The 1,608-nt window shown below is 67.4% G+C and overlaps 1 protein-coding gene across 1 annotated transcript in view; it reads left to right on the forward strand.

Moving 5' to 3' along the window:
- Positions 1 to 4: 4 nt before the first annotated feature.
- The window catches only part of PLEC (plectin), a gene marked incomplete at its 5' end in the record, with an annotated part of 11,046 nt that continues 9,442 nt past the window's right edge, over positions 5 to 1,608 (forward strand). Inside the window, one exon of the mRNA XM_021383860.1 lies at positions 5 to 778. Coding sequence (XP_021239535.1) covers positions 5 to 778 — 774 coding nt within the window. The remainder of the gene's footprint in view (positions 779 to 1,608) is intronic.

Consider the following 1,608-nt stretch of genomic DNA (forward strand, 5'->3'; position numbering starts at 1 on the left):
GGGCGAGGCGGCGCGGCGGCGGGCGCGGGCCGAGGAGGAGCTGGCCAAGGTGCGGGCGCAGATGGAGGAGCTGGCGCGGCTGAAGGAGCAGGTGGAGGAGGAGCAGAAGGCGCTGGCGCTGCGCGACCAGGACGAGGCGCGCAAGGTGCTGGCCGAGGGAGCCGAGAAGATGAGGCGAGCGGCCGAGGAGGCGGCCCGGCTCGGCGTGGAGGCCCAGGAAGCCGCCCGCTTGCGGCGGTTGGCCGAGGACGACCTGGCCCGGCAACGGGAGCTGGCCGAGAGGATGGTGCGCGAGAAGATGCAGGCGGTGGAGGAGGCGGCCCGGCTGCGGGCCGAGGCCGAGGCGCTGCAGAAGCAGAAGGAGCTGGCGCAGGAGAGGGCCGAGCGGCTGCAGGAGGACCGAGAGCAGATGCGGCAGCGCCTGGTGCAGGAGACCGAGGGTTTCCAGAGGAGCCTGGAGGCCGAGCGGAGGAGGCAGCTGGAGATGGGAGCCGAGGCCGAGCGGCTGAAGCTGCGCGTGGCCGAGCTGAGCGCGGCGCAGGCCGAGGCGGAGGAGGAGGCCAAGCGCTTCCGCAGGCGGGCGGAGGAGATCGGCGGCAAGCTGCACCAAACCGAGCTGGCCACGCAGGAGAAAGTGACGTTGGTGAGGACGCTGGAGATGCAGAGGTTGCAGAGCGACCAGGACGCCGAGAAGCTGCGGGCGGCCATCGCCGAGCTGGAGAAGGAGAAGGAGAAGCTGAAGAGAGAGGCCGAGCTGCTGCAGCTGAAGGCCGAGGAGGTACGGGGCACGGAGACGTGCGGGGATCCCTGCCTCGGTCCGGGAGACGGGGGTCGTGCCCCGTCTTGGAGCCGTCGGTGCCGTCCGGATGCGTCCGTCTGTCTGTCTTGTCTCCCCCCCCCCAACCCCTGGTGGTGGGACTCCCCCCGGGGATGCTGCAGGGATCCTGTGCTCGGCGCGCTCGTCCTGCATGGCTGCTGCATGCGTTGCTGCCCTGGCCCGGAACCGGTTCTGGTTCCATTGCCTGAACCCGGTTCTGCTTCCATAGCCCGGAACCCGGTTCTGCTTCCATAGCCCGGACCCGGTTCTGCTTCCATAGCCCGGACCCGGTTCTGCCTCCATAGCCCTGACCCGGTTCTGCCTCCATAGCCCAGACCCGGTTCTGCTTCCATAGCCCAGACCCAGTTCTGCTTCCATAGCCCGGACCTGGTTCTGCTTGCATAGCCGGAACCCGGTTCTGCCTCCATAGCCCTGACCCGGTTCTGCTTCCATAGCCCGGACCCAGTTCTGCTTCCATAGCCCTGACCCGATTCTGCTTCCACAGCCCGGACCCGGTTCTGCTTCCATAGCCCTGACCCGGTTCTGCTTCCATAGCCCGGACCCAGTTCTGCTTCCATAGCCCTGACCCGGTTCTGCTTCCATAGCCTGAACCCGGTTCTGCTCTCCTCCCCCACCCAGTTCTGCTCCCCAAACCCAGTTCTGATTCCATAGCCCAGACCCGGTTCTGCCTCCATAGCCTGAACCTAGTTCTGCTTCCATAGCTGTAGCCCAGTTCTGCTCCCCTCACCCACCCAGTTCTGCTCCCCTGACCCGGTTCTGCTTCCATAGCC

This window comes from Numida meleagris, unplaced genomic scaffold (assembly GCF_002078875.1).
Source record: "Numida meleagris isolate 19003 breed g44 Domestic line unplaced genomic scaffold, NumMel1.0 unplaced_Scaffold614, whole genome shotgun sequence".
NCBI classification, from domain to species: domain Eukaryota; kingdom Metazoa; phylum Chordata; class Aves; order Galliformes; family Numididae; genus Numida; species Numida meleagris.